This window comes from Lithobates pipiens, unplaced genomic scaffold (assembly GCF_037356315.1).
Source record: "Lithobates pipiens isolate NorthernLeopardFrog02 unplaced genomic scaffold, aLitPip1_a1.2 Scaffold_18, whole genome shotgun sequence".
Classification (NCBI taxonomy): Eukaryota; Metazoa; Chordata; class Amphibia; order Anura; family Ranidae; genus Lithobates; species Lithobates pipiens.
The window spans coordinates 649,436,772-649,458,611 of NW_027507758.1; the positions used below are offsets into that span (position 1 = coordinate 649,436,772).

General features: G+C 44.3%; 1 protein-coding gene across 1 annotated transcript in view; it reads left to right on the forward strand.

The window, feature by feature from the left end:
- LOC143989331 (ALK tyrosine kinase receptor-like) overlaps positions 1-21,840 on the forward strand; it is a 318,070-nt gene that overhangs the window by 128,736 nt on the left and 167,494 nt on the right. Inside the window, exons 8-9 of the mRNA XM_077489419.1 lie at positions 6,594-6,741; positions 20,901-21,032. Of these exons, the coding sequence (XP_077345545.1) occupies positions 6,594-6,741; positions 20,901-21,032 (280 nt within the window). The remainder of the gene's footprint in view (positions 1-6,593; positions 6,742-20,900; positions 21,033-21,840) is intronic.

A 21,840-nucleotide genomic window follows, 5' to 3' on the forward strand; every position in this document is an offset into this window, starting at 1 on the left:
ACAAAACATAGACATAAATACAATAGATAGATAAATAAACAGACAATACAAAAAATATATAAATAAAAACAATGAAATTAATGAATATAAATAACAATATATATATATATATATATATAATAATATATATAAATATAATAATAATATAAATAACAATATATAGATAGATAAATAAATACACAATGCACAAAATATAAAAATAAATACAATCGATACCGATATATATATATAAATAAATACATAATATATATAAATACACAATGTATATAAATAAATAATTATATATATATATATATATATATATATATATATATATATATATATATATATAATGTGTATATCTATCTATATATATATATATATAGATATATATACACACACACAATTTATATACATAATATATATACATAAATATACAATGTATATAAGTAAATACTATCTATCTATCTATATATATATATATATATATCTATATATATATATATATATATACAATGTATATAAATAAATACACAATGTATATAAATAAATACACAATGTATATAAATAAGTGTCTGTGCCCATCTCACCCATTCACAGCTTTCCATCCTAAGAAGAAGGAGACGCTTCTATTTTTGAATTATTATAATATGTGCACGGTTGTTAGAAATTCACCAGAAACTCCAGGGCCACAATTATAAATCATGGGGCCCCATACAGCTTTTCTAATCCCTCCTGCTCCAATAACCCCCATATGTGTCCTCAGTCACCCCCGCCATGCTGTTAGAGCTGTCATACTCTGCTCTTGCCCGATCTTCCTCCCGTTCTTCCCAGGTTGGGCCCCTTTGGATCCCCATTCTTTCCCAGGACTTGTGGTGGGTTGGCTCCTGCTGACTTACTGCCCCATTCACACTGACAATATCTATCCCCCCCCCCCCCGGGGGGGATACATAGGGCTGTCAACAGAAACCCTGAGGCTCAATGTTAGACTGCACCGGGGCCACTGGCAGCCTCTTCCGGGCCCAGTCCCCCCTGATGACCCAACAGGGCCTGGGCTCGTTATGGAAGTTCTGATTGATGGCTCTGATGAGCTCCATAAACCTTATTTATTATATTCACAGAAATGACTGTTTTGTGGTCAGCTGAGATGCAGATTGCGTTAGGTTCTTTCTCGCCCCTTTCCTGATCTGATCTCCTCTCTGTAACAAGCCGGATGGCCCCCGTGTCACGTCTTCTGCTCTTCCCCTGTATGGGGTGAATACACGAGGCTCTTCATTCTCTGTAATTAGATGAGAGCTGCCGTACTCCGTACTTATCATTCACAAGAGTCTCTTCAGCCGAGTCGTTACTTCATCATAATTAGATCCTTTCAGGTATTTATATCCTCCTCGCTGCTTTAAGAACGACTCGCCACTCATCGCTCTGCGTCACCTGAATAATAATGTATCCTCCACTATTCTGACAGAAGCCCCCGAAAAGTATTGATTCTTAGATATCATCATTTTGTATCATTTTCAGGCGCCGACATATCACTGGCTTGGAAAGATGATACCCTATATTGTCAAAAGTATTGGGACACCTGCCTTTATACACGCACATGAACTTTAATGGCATCCCAGTCTTAGTCCGTAGGGTTTATTATTGAGTTGGCTCCGCACTTTGCAGCTATAACAGCTTCAACTCTTCTGGGAAGGCCGTCCACAAGGTTTAGGAGGGCGTCTATGGGAATGTTTGACCATTCTTCCAGAAGCGCAATTGTGAGGTCAGGCACTGATATTGGACGAGAAGGCCTGGTTCCCAGTCTCCACTCTAATTCATCCCAAAGGTGTTCTATCGGGTTGAGGTCAGGACTCTGTGAAGGCCAATCAAGTTCCTCCACCCCAAACTCACTCATCCATGTCTTTATGGACCTTGAGGGCAGAGGCCAGCAGCACTCTGCCCTGTTGCTAGCTCTTCTGCTGGGATGCTGTCAGTGGAGACCTCAATCCCATCCACCGATATCAGCTCAAGCTGCAGTTGTTGTGGGCAGAGGTCCACAGCGCCATGCTCTGAAGCCAGCTCTTTTGGAGGCTCACCGGGTTGTTCCTCCTCAGCAGAAAAGTCTAATAAATCCCCAGGCTCTGGAACTGGTGTCTTGGGATAGAGGTTCACCATCTCCTGTCCGTAGAACAAAGATCTTGTTACTGGTGCTGGCTGCTGTCAGCACTTTAGCTTTGGGGATGGCCATCTCCAGAGTTTCCACTGCCGATTCTGGGGCATGCAGCTGAACGTGTTCTATCAGCAGGGTATTGCAGAGTATTGCAGAGTATTGGCAGGGTATTGCAGAGTATTGGCAGGGTATTGCAGAGTATTGGCAGGGTATTGCAGAGTATTGGCAGGGTATTGCAGAGTATTGGCAGGGTATCTATTGCAGAGTATTGGCGGGGTATTGCAGAGTATTGGCGGGGTATGTATTGCAGAGTATTGGCGGGGTATGTATTGCAGAGTATTGGCGGGGTATGTATTGCAGAGTATTGGCGGGGTATGTATTGCAGAGTATTGGCAGGGTATGTATTGCAGAGTATTGGCAGGGTATGTATTGCAGAGTATTGGCAGGGTATGTATTGCAGAGTATTGGCAGGGTATGTATTGCAGGGTATGTATTGCAGAGTATTGGCAGGGTATTGCAGAGTATTGGCAGAGTATTGGTGGGGTATTGCAGAGTATTGGCAGGGTATTGCAGAGTATTGGCAGGGTATTGCAGAGTATTGGCGGGGTATTGCAGAGTATTGGCGGGGTATTGCAGAGTATTGGCGGGGTATGTATTGCAGAGTATTGGCGGGGTATTGCAGAGTATTGGCGGGGTATGTATTGCAGAGTATTGGCAGGGTATGTATTGCAGAGTATTGGCAGGGTATGTATTGCAGAGTATTGGCAGGGTATGTATTGCAGGGTATTGGCAGGGTATGTATTGCAGAGTATTGGCAGGGTATGTATTGCAGGGTATTGGCAGGGTATGTATTGGCAGGGTATTGGCAGAGTAATGGCAGGGTATTGGCAGAGTATTGGCAGGGTATGTATTGCAGAGTATTGACAGGGTATGTATTGCAGAGTATTGACAGGGTATGTATTGCAGAGTATTGACAGGGTATGTATTGCAGAGTATTGGCAGGGTATGTATTGCAGGGTATTGGCAGGGTATTTCAGAGTATTGGCAGGGTATTGCAGAGTGCATCTTAATAACACACTAGTGACTAACCTGGTATCCTCTTCCCTTCTCGGGAGAGAAGTAAACTGGTAGCAGTGCAGCGGCTGTGGCCCCAGGAGGCCAGGACTGTCTGGCACTGGGTAGAGGGGAGGGAGGGGACAGTCCGGATCCAAGCGGCGTGTGCCTGTCGCTGGCTGTGCTGGAGGCACTGCCCACTGACTCCTGCCAGTGCGTGCCCACGTCTACGGCCGACGTCATGTGACCGGTTGCTAGACGCGGAGCAGCCCTAGCCTAGCAACCAGTCACTCGGGCGGCTGAGGAGCGGCGGACTATGCGCTGAATAGCCTCAGGCGGCTAATGGGAACGGCGTTCCCGTTGTGGAAATAGTACGGGAACGCCGTTCCCATGCTTTCCCGCAGGATTCGAGCCCTGGTCCAGATCAGGTTTAAGCTCTGAAACCCCTGCGATATCGAGCATAGCTTCTCTATATTCTCGGAGGTCCTCAAGAGTAGGTTTAACAAACACAAAACCATCTGTAAGGCTCTCCCACAGCAATCCAGGGCCGCCAAAGTCATATCCCTCCGGAGAGCATTCTGTTGTCTCCCCTAAATATTCCTGTTCTGCGTGCCATTGCAGAGCCCGATAATGATTGTCCTGCTCTATCTCCTGCTGAACCAGCTTCTCCAACTCGAACACCCATTGCTCCTGGGGCCACTCTCCCAGGAATGCCACCCACAACTCCCATTGGTCACTGGCTTGTTGCCCTGGGGTTGGAAAGCACCTGCCCTGGTGTGTGCCAGCGACCTGGAGGGCTCCAAGCCAGACCTAAACCCCAATCTGCTGCCCGATCTCCAGTTTCTGATCCGCAGACACAATCCTGGGAATTGCTGAAAGGGCGCTCCGCAGCAGGCCTTGCAACTCTGATGCCATGTCCATATCTCAGCTTGGGTGACCAAAGTCTGCTATCCCGATCTTGTATCCCGGTGGTGATTTGGACGTGTTCACAGCCAGGAAGCACAATCTCACTGCTAGCGAGTTGCCACCAATGTGACGGCCCCTCGTACGCAAGAAGGGTCTGTCCATCCTATAAGCTTCCTTGCCCGGGAACCAGCACGATCCAAAACCCCTTAGCCCACCCAGTCACTGGTCGAGACACTGTGTAGGGTGGAAAACATAAGACTGTTTATTCAAACAGGCACAAAGAGATATACACTCAAGGGACAACCCCCCTTCTTTGCATAATGACACAGGGTGGGGTAAACTTTACCTCATCCAGTAAGATGACACACAGGTATATTCAACTATCCAACAGGAGACCGTCTTTAGGAGGGCTGCTGGAGAAATCCCCCTACCCCCTCACAGCTAATCCACATAGACATATATATCCCATAATAGGTTGCTCCCAAGGCAGACAGAAACAATAGAACAATGGGATACAGCCACACCTCAAACGATCTAGTACAAAGTCTACAACAGTTTGAGACCAAGCTCATACAATATTCCAGCAGTCGTAAAGGTGGAATTAATTTATCTTCACATAAATTTCTTGAGGGATATTGTTCAGAAATATCACTGTCCCAAGTGAAAGAGCCCCTTCATTCTTTCAACACAAACCACACATATAAGACCCTGGATAACAGGGGTAAAAGGAAATGGTGGTTGTACGGTGAGTCTGATTAGTGCAGATCAGACTGGGGTTCTCGGTCACCCTGTGCCCCTAATAGACACAGGGTAACTTACACATAAGATGGGCCGGAGGAACTGGACAAGGAGTTTCCAGATCTCTCTAAGGTAAGCTGGGTTCCACAAGCCCCCCACCCAAAGTGACTCCCGCTACAGCCTCCGTCTGCCTGTGCTTGCACACAAATGTGAACACCCGCACCGGTCCCGCGCACATATCTAACCAGCGGTTGCAGCACACATGTTAGGTATTACAACAAATGTCCGAGTGATAGCAATAATTCTAGCTCCAGACCTCCTGTGTGACCCTAAGCTAGTAACCTGTAAAAGCTTTTAAATTGTGTCAACTATAGGGATTTTTAGGTACTGTAGTTTGCCGCTGTTCCATAGGAGGACGCAATTTTAAAGCATGACATGTTCGGTATCTATTTACTCAGCGTAACATCATATTTTATATTTTACCAAAAAAATTGGGTATTATATCATGTTTTTGGGCATTAACATTTATTAAAGTGTATTTTTTCCAAAATATTTGTGTTTGCAAAAGGATTTGTACTCGAGGGCTACATAAAAATATGCAACACCACCCACCACCTCTACTTAAAATAAATAAATGAAAAATCTCCCCAGCGGGGACACGTACTGAAATAATTTGGGGGTTCTAATCGTTCCACATTCTGCCTACAGCAAAAAAAAAAAAAATAATAGAAAAATAAAATATTCCCACCATCTCTGTGCTGAGTTCCCAGGTCTGTAGACCTGCTGTGCCCATTATGAGGGGTTCCCACCATCCCTGTACAGAGTTCCTAGGTCTATACATCTGCTGTGGCCATTATGAGGGGGTTCCCACCATCCATGTGCTGAGTTCCTGGGTCTGAACACCTGCTGTGCCCATTATGAGGAGTTCCCACCATCTCTGTGCCGAGTTCCCGGCTATGTAGACCTGCTGTGCCCATTATGAGGCGTCCCCACCATCCCTGTGCCGAGTCCCCGGGTATGTAGACCTGCTGGGCCCATTATGAGGGGTTCCCACCATCCCTGTGCCGAGTCCCCGGCTATGTAGACCTGCTGTGCCCATTATGAGGGGTTCCCACCATCCCTGTGCTGAGTTCCCGGGTCTGTACACCTGCTGTGCCCATTATGAGGGGTTCCCACCAACTCTGTGCCGAGTTCCCGGCTATGTAGACCTGCTGTGTCCATTATGAGGCGTTCCCACCATCCCTGTGCCGAGTTCCCGGCTATGTAGGCCTGCTGTGCCCATTATGAGGAGTTCCCACCATCTCTGTGCCGAGTTCCCGGCTATGTAGGCCTGCTGTGCCCATTATGAGGAGTTCCCACCATCTCTGTGCCGAGTTCCCGGCTATGTAGGCCTGCTGTGCCCATTATGAGGGGTTCCCACCATCCCTGTGCTGAGTTCCCAGGTCTGTAGACCTGCTGTTCCCATTATGAGGAGTTCCCACCATCTCTGTGCCGAGTTCCCGGCTATGTAGACCTGCTGTGCCCATTATGAGGAGTTCCCACCATCCCTGTGCTGAGTTCCCGGCTATGTAGACCTGCTGTGCCCATTATGAGGGGTTCTCACCATCCCTGATGGATATATTATGAAGAATGTAACAGAAGAGGCTAGCAAACAAAAGTGGGTGGGATTGGAAACACCAAAAACTCCCAGGTGGTCAGGAGCAGAGATAAGATTGTAGATTGTTGAGTCACATCTTGGTAATACGTTGTGTTCTTCTTCTTCTTCCAGGATATCCGGATACGGAGCGGCTGGCGGAATGGGAGTGAAGACTCCTACGAGGGCCCACGGCACGGCTCTGGTTGGGGTTTTTGAACTCCAGAAGGATGATATACTCTATATACTGGTCGGCCAGCAAGGGGAGGATGCCTGCCCCCGGGTAACTGCTCATATATATGGAGACTATTGGTGTATATTCATTCCATGGTTGAAGAGAGTTCATCATTTCTTTAACAAGGAATGATGGCGCTATACTAGAAGTTGGTGTTTGGAAGGTCCGGTGTACCCCAAAGTCTTAAATCCTCCCTCCGGCTCCCCCTTCAGTCTTGCACAGGTGTACCGGCTCCTCTCCTGGACTACAATGGCTTCCTCTGATTTCACCGCACATTTCTCATTAGTTGCAGGAATAGTTGCCCGGGAATGGGGGTTTTTCTTTACCACCCACCGACCAGTTGGAAGGTGCAGGCTCGGCAACGTGCATGTACTCTGCTGGCTTGCTTCCTGGTTTTGGGCGTGCATGCACTCGCCCTCCCGCCCACCTGTGCTGTGATTGGCACACAGCACGAGTTTGTCCCCGCAGATTTAAGCCAATGATTCCCGGCTGAAACCTCCAGGTGTTACCCCCTTCCCAGCCAATGTCATTAGTACAGTGATAGTATATAGTATTATCACTGATCACTATATTAGTGTCACTAGTGACTTCAGTGCCAGTCAGTTAGTGTCTGTTAGTGTCAGATTGTCCGCCACCCTATCACAGTCCCGCTATAAGTCGCTGATCACCACCATTACCAGTATAGCATCATAGCTGCATAAATTCCAGTGCATCTATACCAGTGGTCTCCAAACTGAGGCCCGGGGGCCGGATGATTCCCTTTGCTTGTTTTAATCAGCCCTTGGGACACTATTCCTCCCACTGATAGGAGACACAATTCTGCCAACTGGCACCAACAGTGGGGCACGATTTCTGACACCAAAAATGGGGCACTATTCCTGCCACTGACACCAACAATGGGGCACTATTCCTCCCACTGACACCAATGATGGGGCACTATTCCTCCCACTGACACCAATGATGGGGCACTATTCCTCCCACTGATACCAATGATGGGGCACTATTCCTCCCACTGACACCAATGATGGGGCACTATTCCTCCCACTGACACCAATGATGGGAAACTATTCCTCCCACTGACACCAATGATGGGGCACTATTCCTCCCACTTATACCAATGATGGGGCACTATTCCTCCCACTGACACCAACAATGGGGCATATTCCTCCCACTGACACCAATGATGGGGCACTATTCCTCCCACTGATACCAATGATGGGGCACTATTCCTTCCACTGATACCAATGATGGGGCACTATTCCTCCCACTGAAACCAATGATGGGGCACTATTCCTCCCACTGATACCAATGATGGGGCACTATTCCTTCCACTGATACCAATGATGGGGCACTATTCCTCCCACTGACACCAATGATGGGGCACTATTCCTCCCACTGATACCAATGATGGGGCACTATTCCTCCCACTGATACCAATGATGGTGCACTATTCATCCCACTGACACCAATGATGGGGCACTATTCCTCCCACTGATACCAATGATTGGGCACTATTCCTCCCACTGATACCAATGATGGGGCACTATTCCTCTCACTGACACCAATGATGGTGCACTATTCAACCCACTGACACCAATGATTGGGCACTATTCCTCCCACTGATACCAATGATGGGGCACTATTCCTCTCACTGACACCAATGATGGGGCACTACTCCTCCCACTGACACCAATGATGGGGCACTATTCCTCTCACTGACACCAATGATGGGGCACTATTCCTCCCACTGATACCAATGATGGGGCACTATTCCTCCCACTGACACCAATGATGGGGCACTATTCATCCCACTGATACCAATGATGGGGCACTATTCCTCCCACTGATACCAACGATGGGGCACTATTCCTCTCACTGACACCAATGATGGGGAACTATTTTTCTCACTGACACCAATGATGGGGCACTATTCCTCCCACTGAAACCAATGATGGGGCACAATTCCTCCCACTGACACCAATGATGGGGCACTATTCCTCCCACTGATACTAATGATGGGGCACTATTCCTCTCACTGACACCAATGATGGGGCACTATTCCTCCCACTGAAACCAATGATGGGGCACAATTCCTCCCACTGACACCAATGATGGGGCACTATTCCTCCCACTGACACCAATGATGGGGCACTATTCCTCCCACTGATACTAATGATGGGGCACTATTCCTCCCACTGACACCAATGATGGGGCACTATTCCTACCACTGATACCAATGATGGGGCACTATTCCTCCAACTGACACCAATGATGGGGCACTATTCCTCCCACTGATACCAATGATGGGCCACTATTCCTCCCACTGACACCAATGATGGGGCACTATTCCTCCCACTGATACCAATGATGGGGCACTATTCCTCCCACTGATACCAATGATGGGGCACTATTCCTCCCACTGATACCAATGATGGGGCACTATTCCTACCACTGATACCAATGATGGGGCACTATTCCTCCCACTGATACCAATGATGGGGCACTATTCCTACCACTGATACCAATGATGGGGCACTATTCCTCCCACTGACACCAATGATGGGGCACTATTCCTCCCACTGATACCAATGATGGGGCACTATTCCTCCCACTGACACCAATGATGGGGCACTATTCCTCCCACTGATACCAATGATGGGGCACTATTCCTCCCACTGATACCAATGATGGGGCACTATTCCTCCAACTGACACCAATGATGGGGCACTATTCCTCCCATTGATACCAATGATGGGGCACTATTCCTCCCACTGATACCAATGATGGGGCACTATTCCTCCCACTGATACCAATGATGGGGCATTATTCATCCCACTGATACCAATGATGGGGCACTATTCCTCCCACTGACACCAATGATGGGGCACTATTTCTCGCCCTAATACCAAATGTGACGATGTCTACTCCCACTGATGCCATTCTCGCTGGCCACAATCCGACCCCCCCTCCCCCCCGTAAAGTCTGAAAAACAATAAACTGGCCCTTTGTTTAGAAAGTTTGGAGACCCCCGCTCTATATCATAGTTTGTAGATATCAGCACATCAGGATTGATCAATTTTTAGATATATATCCCATAGTGTGTAGATGATATAACTTTCACACAAACCAATTAATATAGACTCCTCAGGATTTATTTCTACCAAAGACATGTAGCAGAAAACATTTAGGACTAAATTGATGATGACATTTGATTTTATTGGATACTTTTTATGACAAATAAGAATTATTATTTATTTTTATTTTTTTTTCCGTCTTTTTTCGTTTGAATCACAAAAAAATAAAAACCCACAGTGTAGATAAAACACCAAAAAAAAAAAAAAAGCTCTATTTGTGTGAAAAAAAAATGATGAAAATTCCATTTGGGTACAGTGTTGCATAACCGCGCAATTGCCAGTTAAAGTAGCGCAGTGCTGAATAGGAAACAATGGCCCGGTGATTAAGGGTTGGTGGGGGTGGGGTAAAACCTTTCCAGAGCTTAGAGGTTTTTTTCTCTTTCTTTTTGACGTCGGTTCTTTTTATTCGGCTTCATTATCTACAAGAATGAAAGTGATATATACGTTTTAATCAAGCAAATTCCAGCCCCAATTTAATAAAAACCGAAATATTAATTTAATGAAATGTAGCGGCAGAACAGATGTATTGACTGTTGGAGTAATTGGGTTCTGCGCCATTGGACAAGAGTTTATCTAACTAATTGGATTGTAATCAGTAGCTTTACAATATCCTTCTCGGCGGAAAGGTGCTCTATAATACGATTTTAATTTTTTTTATTTTAATTTTTTTTTTTTTTTTGCCATTCTTGAAAGCCGGGGCATTTCATTAGTCATTAAATCCGTCTCCGCATTCACACTCGAAAAAACTCAATTAGCGTGAAGGATTTAGGAAGGGGAGAGCGACTCTCCGTCCATTATCTTCTTCTCCACTGAACCCCCGAGCGTGATGGACTAATAAAGGGTGAAGGCACAAGAGGTGAAGATCCTCTTCACTCCCATCAGTAATGCGATCACCCAGGCGGGAGGAAAAGCCTCTGATCGCGAGGCACTTAAAGACTGAAGCGATGCGCCAATGATATTTTTGAACTTCTAGAACTTTTCTTTTTAGAGGTGAAAGAAACACAGAGCTGGGAGGATTGAGAAATAAGACGTATGGTGGGGGGAGGGGGAATAATTATTTGTCCCCCTGCAGATTGTGTAATCACTTCCATACCGGGCCTATTCTGGCACTCCTCTCCTACATGTTAAAATCATGTTTTTTTGCTACAAAATAACTCAGAACCCCCAAACGTTTATATATATATATATATATATATATATATATATATATATATATATATATATATAATTTTTTATATTATATATATATATATATATATATATATATAAAAATAAATATATATATTTTTTACATTTTTTTATTTTTGTTTTTTTAGCAGAGACCCTAGGGAATAAAATAGCAGTAGTTGCAAATTTATATATATATATATATATATATATATATAAAAAATTTTTTTATATATAATATAAAAATATATTTATACAATATATATATTTTTTTTATATTTTATATATATATATATATATATATATATATATATATATATATATATATATATATATATATATATATATATATATATATATATATATAACTTTTACTTTTATTTTTTTATTTTTTTTTAGCAGATATATTATATATATATATATATATATATATATAATTTTTACATTTTTTTATTTTAGTTTTTTTAGCAGACACCCTAGGGAATAAAATAGCAGTAGTTGCAAATTTTTATCTTGTATGGTATTTATGCAACAATTTTTCAAACATGTTTTTTATTTTTTTTGGACAAGGTCTTGCTTACACACGGTCACACCAAATTCCCACCGCCGAGACGTACAACACGTAGGACGGGACTAGAAAAAAAGGAAGTTCAATACCCAGTAGCCAATAGCTTCCGTCTGTAGTAGTTGAATCTGAGCACGCGTTGAGTTTTTGCGCGTCGGAATTGCATTACACGCGATTGGAATTTCCGATAGAACGTTTTTCCGTCGGGAAAATTGAGAACACGCTATCAAATTTTTGCTGGCGGGAATTTCGGCCAGCTAAATTCCGATGGAGCGTACACGCGGTCGCAATTTTTTTCAATGAAAAGCTCTCATCGGTCTTTTGCTGGCCGAAATTCCGATCGCCAAGTGCAAGAATTGTTGCTCGGGCTCTAACGCACGTGGCGATACATTACATGTGGGGTTTGAACAGCGTTTAAATATGTGGGCGGGACTAACATGTTACATAGTTAGTAAGGTTGAATAAAGACACCAGTCCATCCAGTTCAACCTGAGTGAGTGTCTACAATTGTCCCTATCCCTGTACATTGCACACTCTCATCGATCCCTACCCTCAAGTAGCCCACAATCCAAGGTCCCCATTTATATTCTAGGGCCAATTTACCTACCTGCATGTCTTTGGAGTGTGGGAGGAAACCAGAGTACCTGGAGGAAACCCACGCAGGCACAGGGAGAACATGCAAACTCCAGGCGGGTAGTGTCGTGGTTGGGATTTGAACCAGCGACCCTATTTTACTGCTAGGCGAGAGTGCTAACCACTACACCACTGTGTTCGCTTCTGAGTGCAAGCTACTGGGGACAAGGGCGTTTTAAATTATTTTTATTTTTTTTATTTTTTTATTTTACTTTTATTTATTTTTTTATTTTTACTTTCTTTTACACTTTTTTTTTTTGATCTTTTTTATTCCTATTACAAGGAACATAAACATCCTTTGTAATAGGAATCGTTCATGACAGGTCCTCTTTATGGAGAGATGCGGGGTCAATAAGACCCCGCATCTCTCCTCCAGGCTGGAAACCATGAGATCGGGAAAAAAAAATCCACAATCTCATGCTTACCAGCCTCGATCATGGCTTTGTTTACATCTGCGGCCAGACGCGACGTCATAACGTCACGCCCGGGCCGGGCCTCCGACGGTCATAGATATGACTGGTGACCATCTGGACACCAGAAGACTGGCTAAGCCACTCCATGACCTTAATGTGATTCTTCTGGAGCCACTCCTTTGTGGTTTTGGCGGCATGTTTTGGGTCATTGTCATGCTAGAAGACCCATCCACGACCCATGTTCAGTGCTCTGGCTGAGGGAAGAAGGCTCTCATCCGAGATTTTACAATACATGGCCCCGTCCACTGGCCCCTCAATACGGCAAAGTCGGCCTGTACCTTTTAGACGAGAAATATCCCCAAAGTATCATGTTTCTTAGGGTCATAGACAGCATTTTTCGAGCATTAGTCGAGTTAATGCCAAACAGCTCAATTTTGGTCTCATCTGACCACAGCACTTTCTCCCAATCCTTCTTTGAATCATTTAGATGTTTGTTGGCAAACTTCAGACGGGTCTGTACATGTGTCTTCCTGAGGAGGAGGACCTGTACATGTGTCTTCCTGAGGAGGAGGACCTGTACATGTGTCTTCCTGAGGAGGGGGACCTGTACATGTGTCTTCCTGAGGAGGGGGACCTGTACATGTGTCTTCCTGAGGAGGGGGACCTGTACATGTGTCTTCTGAGGAGGGGGACCTGTACATGTGTCTTCCTGAGGAGGGGGACCTGTACATGTGTCTTCCTGAGGAGGGGGACCTGTACATGTGTCTTCCTGAGGAGGAGGACCTGTACATGTGTCTTCCTGAGGAGGGGGACCTGTACATGTGTCTTCCTGAGGAGGGGGACCTGTACATGTGTCTTCCTGAGGAGGGGGACCTGTACATGTGTCTTCTGAGGAGGGGGACCTGTACATGTGTCTTCCTGAGGAGGGGGACCTGTACATGTGTCTTCCTGAGGAGGGGGACCTGTACATGTGTCTTCCTGAGGAGGGGGACCTGTACATGTGTCTTCCTGAGGAGGGGGACCTGTACATGTGTCTTCCTGAGGAGGGGGACCTGTACATGTGTCTTCCTGAGGAGGGGGACCTGTACATGTGTCTTCCTGAGGAGGGGGACCTGTACATGTGTCTTCCTGAGGAGGGGGACCTGTACATGTGTCTTCCTGAGGAGGAGGACCTGTACATGTGTCTTCCTGAGGAGGGGGACCTGTGCATGTGTCTTCCTGAGGAGGAGGACCTGTACATGTGTCTTCCTGAGGAGGGGGACCTGTACATGTGTCTTCCTGAGGAGGGGGACCTGTACATGTGTCTTCCTGAGGAGGGGACCTATACATGTGTCTTCCTGAGGAGGGGACCTGTACATGTGTCTTCCCGAGGAGGGGGACCTGTACATGTGACTTCCCGAGGAGGGGGACCTGTACATGTGTCTTCCTGAGGAGGAGGACCTGTACATGTGTCTTCCTGAGGAGGGGGACCTGTACATGTGTCTTCCTGAGGAGGGGGACCTGTACATGTGTCTTCCTGAGGAGGGGGACCTGTACATGTGTCTTCCTGAGGAGGGGGACCTGTACATGTGTCTTCCTGAGGAGGGGGACCTGTACATGTGTCTTCCTGAGGAGGGGGACCTGTACATGTGTCTTCCTGAGGAGGGGGACCTGTACATGTGTCTTCCTGAGGAGGGGGACCTGTACATGTGTCTTCCTGAGGAGGGGGACCTGTACATGTGTCTTCCTGAGGAGGGGGACCTGTACATGTGTCTTCCTGAGGAGGGGGACCTGTACATGTGTCTTCCTGAGGAGGGGGACCTGTACATGTGTCTTCCTGAGGAGGGGACCTGTACATGTGTCTTCCCGAGGAGGGGGACCTGTACATGTGACTTCCCGAGGAGGGGGACCTGTACATGTGTCTTCCTGAGGAGGAGGACCTGTACATGTGTCTTCCTGAGGAGGGGGACCTGTACATGTGTCTTCCTGAGGAGGGGGACCTGTACATGTGTCTTCCTGAGGAGGGGGACCTGTACATGTGTCTTCCTGAGGAGGGGGACCTGTACATGTGTCTTCCTGAGGAGGGGGACCTGTACATGTGTCTTCCTGAGGAGGGGGACCTGTACATGTGTCTTCCTGAGGAGGGGGACCTGTACATGTGTCTTCCTGAGGAGGGGGACCTGTACATGTGTCTTCCTGAGGAGGGGGACCTGTACATGTGTCTTCCTGAGGAGGGGGACCTGTACATGTGTCTTCCTGAGGAGGGGGACCTGTACATGTGTCTTCCTGAGGAGGGGGACCTGTACATGTGTCTTCCTGAGGAGGAGGACCTGTACATGTGTCTTCCTGAGGAGGGGGACCTGTACATGTGTCTTCCTGAGGAGGGGGACCTGTGCATGTGTCTTCCTGAGGAGGGGGACCTGTGCATGTGTCTTCCTGAGGAGGGGGACCTGTGCATGTGTCTTCCTGAGGAGGAGGACCTGTACATGTGTCTTCCTGAGGAGGGGGACCTGTACATGTGTCTTCCTGAGGAGGGGGACCTGTACATGTGTCTTCCTGAGGAGGGGGACCTGTACATGTGTCTTCCTGAGGAGGGGACCTATACATGTGTCTTCCTGAGGAGGGGACCTGTACATGTGTCTTCCCGAGGAGGGGGACCTGTACATGTGACTTCCTGAGGAGGGGGACCTGTACATGTGTCTTCCTGAGGAGGAGGACCTGTACATGTGTCTTCCTGAGGAGGGGGACCTGTACATGTGTCTTCCTGAGGAGGGGGACCTGTACATGTGTCTTCCTGAGGAGGGGGACCTGTACATGTGTCTTCCTGAGGAGGGGGACCTGTACATGTGTCTTCCTGAGGAGGGGACCTGTACATGTGTCTTCCTGAGGAGGGGGACCTGTACATGTGTCTTCCTGAGGAGGGGGACCTGTACATGTGTCTTCCTGAGGAGGAGGACCTGTACATGTGCCTTCCTGAGGAGGGGGACCTGTACATGTGTCTTCCTGAGGAGGGGGACCTGTACATGTGTCTTCCTGAGGAGGGGGACCTGTACATGTGTCTTCCTGAGGAGGGGGACCTGTACATGTGTCTTCCTGAGGAGGGGGACCTGTACATGTGTCTTCCTGAGGAGGGGGACCTGTACATGTGTCTTCCTGAGGAGGGGGACCTGTACATGTGTCTTCCTGAGGAGGGGGACCTGTACATGTGTCTTCCTGAGGAGGGGGACCTGTACATGTGTCTTCCTGAGGAGGGGGACCTGTACATGTGTCTTCCTGAGGAGGGGGACCTGTACATGTGTCTTCCTGAGGAGGAGGACCTGTACATGTGTCTTCCTGAGGAGGGGGACCTGTACATGTGTCTTCCTGAGGAGGGGGACCTGTGCATGTGTCTTCCTGAGGAGGGGGACCTGTGCATGTGTCTTCCTGAGGAGGGGGACCTGTGCATGTGTCTTCCTGAGGAGGAGGACCTGTACATGTGTCTTCCTGAGGAGGGGGACCTGTACATGTGTCTTCCTGAGGAGGGGGACCTGTACATGTGTCTTCCTGAGGAGGGGGACCTGTACATGTGTCTTCCTGAGGAGGGGACCTATACATGTGTCTTCCTGAGGAGGGGACCTGTACATGTGTCTTCCCGAGGAGGGGGACCTGTACATGTGACTTCCTGAGGAGGGGGACCTGTACATGTGTCTTCCTGAGGAGGAGGACCTGTACATGTGTCTTCCTGAGGAGGGGGACCTGTACATGTGTCTTCCTGAGGAGGGGGACCTGTACATGTGTCTTCCTGAGGAGGGGGACCTGTACATGTGTCTTCCTGAGGAGGGGGACCTGTACATGTGTCTTCCTGAGGAGGGGACCTGTACATGTGTCTTCCTGAGGAGGGGGACCTGTACATGTGTCTTCCTGAGGAGGGGGACCTGTACATGTGTCTTCCTGAGGAGGAGGACCTGTACATGTGCCTTCCTGAGGAGGGGGACCTGTACATGTGTCTTCCTAAGGAGCGAGACCTGTACATGTGTCTTCCTGAGGAGGGGGACCTTGCGGGCACTGCAGGGTTTAAATCCATGGTGGCGTATTGTGCTACCAATGGTTTGTTCGGTGACTGTGGTCCCAACTGCCTTGAGATCCTTCACAAGCTCCTCCCATGTAGTTCTGGGCTGACCCCTCACTTTTCTCATGACCATCCTCACCCCATGAGGAGGAATCTAGCATGGAGCTCCAGGGCGATTGATGGTTATTTTGTGTTTCTTCCATTTGTGAATAATCCCTCCAACAGTTGTCTTCTTCTCACCATCCTTCTTGCCGATGGTCTTGAAGCCTTGTGTTGGTCTACAATCTTATCCCTCACATCCTTTGACAGCTCTTTGGTCTTGCCCATGATGGTGAGGGTTTGAATGGAAGAAAGAGGTTCTGTGGACGGGTGTCTTTTATACACATAACGAGTTTCCGTTAGGACCACCTTCTTAGATTGACGGGACTAATCTGTGTACCGCAGGAGCACCTACTGTGGCCAGTCTGTGGGAGCCAGAATTATTGTTGGTTGGTAGGGGATCAAATACTTATTTTACTCACTAAACTGCAAATCCATTTAGCCGCATTGATGGGCCATTTAACGGGGCCATGTATTGTAAAATCTTGGATAAGAACTTTCTTCCCTCAGCCAGAAGACTGAAGATGGGTCTTCTAGCTTGACAATGACCCACAACATACCGCCAAGACCACAAAGGATTGGCTCAAGAAGAATCACATTAAAGGGGTTGTAAAGGTTCGTTTTTTATTTTCTACATAGGTTCCTCTAAGCTAGTGCATTGTTGGTTCACTTACCTTTTCCTTCAATTTCCCTTCTAAATGTTTTTTTTCTTTGTCTGAATATCTCACTTCCTGTTTCTCCTCAGTAAACTTCTCACCATCATCCGAGCGGTGGTTAGTCAGCCAGAACAGCTTACTGAGGAGGAACAGGAAGTGAGAAATTCAGACAAAGAAAACAAAGAAAAAAAAACATTTATAAGGGAAATCAAAGGAAAAGGTAAGTGAACCAACAATGCACTAGCTTAAAGGAACCTATTTAGAAAATAAAAAAACAAACCTTTACAACCCCTTTAAGGTCACAGAGTGGCCTAGCCAGTCTCCAGACTTTAATCCTATAGACAATTTATGGAAAGAGCTGAAAATTTGAGTTTCCAAGAAACCTTAAGGATTTAGGGAGGATCTGTAAAGAAGAGAGGACAAAAATCCCTCCTGAGATGTCTGCAAACCTGGTCACCAACTACAAGAAACGTCTGACCGGGTAAAGTAGTGCAGTGCTGAATAGAAAAAACATGGCCTGGTCATGAAGGGGGTGAAAAACCTTCCAGAGGCGAAATGGTTAACAGACCAAAAAGGTGCAAGTAAAAGAAGTTAATTTCTAGGGGGTTACATGGACTTTCAACACAACAACCGCGCCGCAGAAACCCCTGCATCTTTTTTTGGGCGTAGAGCTTCGTGCATTTTTTTAAAACGCATGTTGAAAATGCATATCTGCTGGTCACGTTTTGATGTGGCATTAAGTTTTAATGGCATCGCAAGAGCGACTCGCGTTTTTCACACATTCCGGGAATTCGCTCAGAAACCAAGGTGTCAGGTGGGGCCTAAAGTTTGGAAAGGTCACTAGACTTCCATGGGAGATTTGTATTCTTTATGTTGTTATTTTGTATCTTTTATAAGAGTTTAGCTCGGTGTTGTAGCGGCGTGTGCACTGCTGAAAAATTTGTTTTTGTTTCATTCGTTTTTGCCTTTTTGTTTTTTTGTTTTTTGGGTCATTAGTTATGATTGAAATTTGTAAATTTGTAAATTCAAAAATCCGGAGATTCAAAAATGTGAAAATCTGAAATCCGGAAATTCTAAATAATAACTAACTAATAAAAACAAATTATTAAATTGGAATTTCATTTCAAATTTGGCTGTTAATGAACGTAACAAATAAACAAATTTGTTTTTTGGGTCATTTGTTATGATCGAAATTCGTAAATTTGTCAATTCGAAAATTCAAAAATCTGAAATCCGTAAATTCGGAAATTAGAAGATTAGAAAATCTGAAATTCAAAAATCTGAAAATCGGAAATCCGGAAATTCTAAAAATTTGAAAAATCCGAAATCCAGAAATTCGAAAATTTGAAAATCTGAAATCCGGAAATTCTAAATAATAACTAACTAATAAAAACAAATTATTAAATTGGAATTTCATTTCAAATTTGGCTGTTAATGAACGTAACAAATAAACAAATTTGTTTTTTGGGTCATTTGTTATGATCGAAATTCGTAAATTTGTCAATTCGAAAAATTCAAAAATCTGAAATCCGTAAATTCGTAAATTGGAAGATTAGAAATTCGAAAATTCAAAAATCTAAAATCCGTAAATTCGTCAATTAGAAGATTAGAAAATCTGAAATTCAAAAATCTGAAAATCGGAAATCCGGAAATTCTAAAAATTAGAAAAATCCGAAATCCAGAGATTCGAAAATTTGAAAATCTGAAATTCAGAAATTCTAAATAATAGCTAACTAATAAAAAACAACTATTAAATTATACATATTGGAATTTTCTTTCAAATTTGACTGTTAATGAACATTATAAATAAAGAAATTTGTTTTGTTTGGGTCATTTATGATGATTGAAATTTGTCAATTTGTCAATTCGAAAATTTGTAAATTAGAAGATTAGAAAATAGTAAAACCGGAAATTAGAAAATTCTAAAATCTGAAATCCAGAAATTCAAAAATGTGAAATCCGGAAATTAAAAAATTTGAAAATCTGAAATCCGGACATTCGAAAAGTCAAAAATCCAAAATCCAGAGATTTGAAAATCCGAAAATGTGAAATCCGGAAATTTGAAATAATAACCAACTATTAAATTATACATATTGGAATTTCCTTTCAAATTTGGCTTTTAATGAACATAACAAATAAACAAATTTGTTTTTTGGGTCATTGGTTATGGATCAAAATTCATAAATTTGAAAATTCGTAAATTTGAAAATTCGTAAATTTAAAAATCCGTAAATTAGAAGATTAGAAAATCGGAAAACCGGAAATTAAAAAATTCAAAAATCTGAAATCCGGAAATTCGAAAATCTGAAATCCAGAAATTCGAAAAATTAAAAAATCTGAAGTCCGGAAATTCAGAAATCCGTGGATTCGAACATTCGAAAATCTGAAATCCGGAAATTCTAAATAATAACTAACTAATAAAAAATAACTATTAAATTATACATATTGGAATTTCCTTTACAATTTGGCTGTTAATGAACGTAACAAATAAACACATTTGTTTTTTGGGTCATTTATTATGATCGAAATTCGAAAATTTGTAAATTCGAAAATTTGTAAATTCGAAAATTTATAAATTCGAAAAATTGTAAATTCGAAAATTTGTAAATTCGAAAATCTGTAAATTTGTAAATTAAATTAGAAAACCGGAAATTAGAAAATTTAAAAATCTGAAATCCAGAAATTTGAAAATCTGAAATCCGGAAATCGAAACATTTTGAAAATCTGAAATCCGGAAATTCGAAAATTAAAAAATCCAAAATCTGGAGATTCTAAAATCTGAAATACAGAAATCCGAAATAATAACTAATTAATAAAAACAAACTATTAAATTATACGTACTGGAATTTGTTTTCAAATTTGGCTGTTAGTGAACGTAACGTTCAACAGCCAAATTTGAAAGGAAATTCCAATACGAATACAAATTTATCCGAAGTTATGAATTTTCCATAATAACGAATGTTGCATCTAAACGAATGGAACGGAATGAACTAATAATCAATAATAATAATAATAATAAAAAGTTTTTTATTATTATTGTTATTTATTATTTTTTTATTTGTTACGTTCAAATCGTTTAGATACGGCAATCGTTATTTCCGAAAATTCGTAACTTCGTATAAATTCTTTATATTCACTAACAGTCAAATTTGACAGGAAATTCCAATACCTATAATTTAATAGTTAGTAATAGTAAAGTTATTATTAGTTAGTTATTATTTCAGATTTTCTCATTTTGGGATTTTCGAATCTCCAAATTTTCACATTTTCGGGTTTTCATTTTTTCCGAATTTAAAAAATTATGAATTTTCAATTTTAAAAATATTTTGGAATACCTAAACAGGTTTTTGTTCGGATATTTTCGAATTTGTTGTGTTAAAAAAATAATTCGGAAAGGAAGCAAAATGCACATGTCTAGCGGCGTGTGTGAATGTGGGTGCTGATGGGAGAAAAGAGTTTGGAATATTTGGTGTTTTTTCTTTTTAACCCTAAAACTTTTTTTTATTTTTGCAGGCTGATCCGATCCTAAAAATGGTTTGCATCGGTGAGAATAACGTGATCGAAGAGGAGATCAGAGTTAATGGAAGCGTAAATGAATGGGCGGGAGGAGGCGGCGGAGGGGGAGGAGCCACATATATATTTAAGGTAAAGTCATGCTTCTTAGCTATCTTGGTGCTAAAGCTGTGCAGGCGTGGCGGCTCAAACGCATTTTTGTGCGATTTTGTGATTTGCGTGTATGATTGCCCATTCAGTTTAAAGGGCTGACCTACGCGTGAAAAAGCCCACAGGTTAGCAAGGCATGTTGGGGTGCCACAGCGGAGGGACAAGGGGTGGGCAGGAGGGGTGGCTGCCCTGGGCGCAGGTGGGGATTTGGGGGATTGTGCTAGAAGGGGTGATTTGGAGTAGGAGGGTGGATTTCTGTTAGGAAGGAGGATTTGGGAATCAGGATTAGTGATAGTAGGGGATGTTTTGCAATGAGAGGGTATTTGGGGGGGATTAGTGCTAGGAAAGGGTATTTGGGGGGATTTGTACTAGATGAGGGTATTTAGGGGGAAATTAGTGCTAGGAGAGGGTATTTGGAGGGATTAGTGCTAGGAGAGGGTATTTAGGGGGTTAGTGCTAGGAGGGGTATTTGGGGGGTATTAGTGCTACGAGAGGGTATTTGGGGGGATTAGTGCTAGGAGAGGGTATTTCCGGGGATTAGCACTAGGAGAGGGTATTTGGGAGGATTTGTGCTAGGAGAGGTTATTTGGGGGTATTTGTACTAGGAGAGGGTATTTGGGGGGATTAGTGCTAGGAGAGGGTATTTGGGGGGATTAGTGCTAGGAGAGGATATTGGGGGGGATTTGTGCTAGGAGAGGGTATTTGGGGGGATTAGTGCTAGGAGAGGGTATTGGGGGGATTTGTACTAGGAGAGGGTATTTAGGGGGAAATTAGTGCTAGGAGAGGGTAT